At 34.1% G+C, this 2,778-nt stretch overlaps 1 protein-coding gene across 1 annotated transcript; it reads right to left on the reverse strand.

Moving 5' to 3' along the window:
- Positions 1-1,555: 1,555 nt before the first annotated feature.
- Positions 1,556-2,485, reverse strand: LOC123784317 (olfactory receptor 5H2-like). Its single transcript, XM_045785646.2, has one exon. The coding sequence runs from the start codon at positions 2,483-2,485 to the stop codon at positions 1,556-1,558; it is 930 nt and encodes a 309-aa protein (XP_045641602.1).
- Positions 2,486-2,778: the final 293 nt, after the last annotated feature.

Below are 2,778 nucleotides of genomic sequence, written 5' to 3' on the forward strand. Positions count from 1 at the left end.
ATTTTGGGTATAACACAAGGAGAATTAGGAGAATTTTGGAGGAACAGACTTCAGAGTTAACTAAGGTTTTATTTGAGAAGACCTCAAATAATGCTAGGGTGGCAAACCACAGTGATGAAGATAGAAATAGAGAGAAGGAATGAATAGATATAAATATATATGGAAAAAATATGTAATATATATAAAATATATAATATATAAATAAATATATATAAAATATACAATAAATATCAAATCTAGACATACACATGACAGATAAATATATACATGTGTATGTATGCAGATCTAGATATATAATGTATTTGTCCATAATGTGGTATCAATGACAACCCATTAAAATTATTGAAAAGGGATATGATTTAGTCAGAGTTGTTTATAAAGAATGACCTGATGGCTATGTAATGGAAGGAATAGTACCAGGATGTAAAAGATAAGTAACTAAAGTTTTGAAAAACCCAGAAGCAGGAAGTGTATGGAGTTTCAGTGTTGAGAAAGGAAGGGCAGGGATGGACTTGAAGATGGGTCACTCATTATACTTAGACTGTGGGGTAGAAGAAAGCTAACATTTAAAAATTCTTAGGAGAGAAAACATTCAAAATCTTGTTCATTTTCATGTCTTTCCCAACCACCAACTTCGTGCTCTGACATCATATTATCTTAACATTATTTGAATTTTAGAAACATGCTTTTGAAGCCCACATGTCAACAACACATTTAAAAATTACATATTACTGATGTATCTTGCTAGCTTCATTCTTTAAAAAGAAATCTAGGAAGATTGACCATTTCCTTCCTGTCCTGCTACTTCTCTTTTCTTCTCCATGACCATCCTACTTAAATCCTTCGGTCTCTTTTCTTAGATTTCTGAATTAGTGAAGCTTTACAGGATTACCCTACAACACACAAACAGAGGTAGAAAGGGCATCATGGACAATGAGAGGCAAACTTCCTCGCCCCCCCCTTCCTGGCTCCATCTCATTTCTTATAAACACACACTGGGCTAAGAACATCTCTTAGAATTTGGCTTGACCCTCACTGTTTTAACTCCCTTCTTATATTTTCCTCATTGCTCCCCCATTTCTTTTTATTTCCCTCAGTGCTATGAGAGTTGAATCCCCACATGAAGTGAAATTCACCACGCCCCAAATAAAGTAGAATGAGAGACCTTTTAATGGCTAGCAGAATTCTTGGGATTTGTCTCTGTTTATTCAAACATAAAAACCTGCCTCCCTGTGGAGATAAATGTGTATGAGCCTCCAGGCTATATGGCTATATAAGTATCAAAGGCATCATAATTTATTCCTGTTCAGAGGAACTACACTCTATAGTACTCAATGATTTTATAAAACTACAGTGAAGAATATGTAAGCATATAAAAATGTTTTTGTTTTATTATTCAATTATTCTAATATGATATAAACATGTCCAAAAAATCATTAAATGCTAGAGCAATTACAATTGCAAAATCTTTACACACTTACAAAATGGATGCACGTATAATCTGCATAATTTGTGATGGTTTTAATAAAAAAGAGGACAGATAATATTATGGGAACTAAACATTTCTCTTTAACATTTTTCTCAGTGAATCTTTGACTTTTTTATTTCTCAGGCTATAGATCATTGGATTTAACAAAGGAATTATGACAGTGTAAAATAGAGAGTCCATCATATCTTGATCATCTGATTGTGCAGATCCAGGACACACATACCTGTAGAGAAGAGGGCCATAGTATAGAGACACAGATAAAAGATGGGCTCCACAGGTGGAGAAAGCTTTTCTAATGCCTTGCAGAGACTTCTTTCTTAAGATTGTAAAGAGAACAAGTGTATAAGAGAACAGAACAATCAGAATGGTAAATACCTGTATTGACCCAGAGAAAATAAAAACCATCAGAACATTAATTGAAGGGTCAGTACAGGAAATCTTAAACAATGTCATGATGTCACAGTAAAAGTGATATATGATGTTAGAATTACAAAAGGTTAATCTGAATAAAAAACCTATATGAATTATAGAATGAATTAAGCCACCTACAAATGATGAGACTAACAGCCAGGTGCAAAGTCTATAGGTCATAATCACTGGATAAAGTAATGGTTTGCAGATGGCTACGTAGCGATCATATGCCATTATTGCCAAGAGGAAACATTCTGTCGTTCCACCAAATGCAAAGGAAAAAAACTGTATCTTGCATTCAGAGAGAGAGATCATCTTACTCTTGGCTAGGAAGTTGGCCAGCATCTTTGGGATTACTGTGGATGATATCCAAGCATCAACAAAGGCTAAACTCCCAAGGAGTAAGTACATGGGAATATGAAGGTGAGGGTCATTGCGGATGAGAGCAGTTAGTCCAAGGTTTCCCACGATGGTGATGAGGTATATCATCAGGAACACCAGGAACAGAGGGATTTGCCACTGTGGTTGATATGTGAATCCTGTGAGAACAAACTTTGTCACCAATGTTCCATTTTTAGTATCCATCTTGTTACTGGATGACCCCTGAAATGAAAAGCAGTAAATGTAAAAAGAACATTCATTAGGATTGTATAAAAAGAAAAGAGGAAGAAAGTAATTGAAATAAAGCCATAGACTAATCAGAATGCTCTTAATTTTAATTACTATAATATATGAAAACTATTTGGGGAATTGAGGTAATGGAAAATGAAATTATTTCAGTTCAAAAAATGTACAGGAATTAACAGATTTAGAAAAAAGGAAAGACATTCTAAACATGATTGTTAAATTACTAAATTTATGGGGAAACCTGAGTGTGT

This window comes from Ursus americanus, chromosome 4, assembly GCF_024610735.1.
Source record: "Ursus americanus isolate L20-20 chromosome 4, mUrsAme1.1.p, whole genome shotgun sequence".
NCBI lineage: Eukaryota > Metazoa > Chordata > Mammalia > Carnivora > Ursidae > Ursus > Ursus americanus.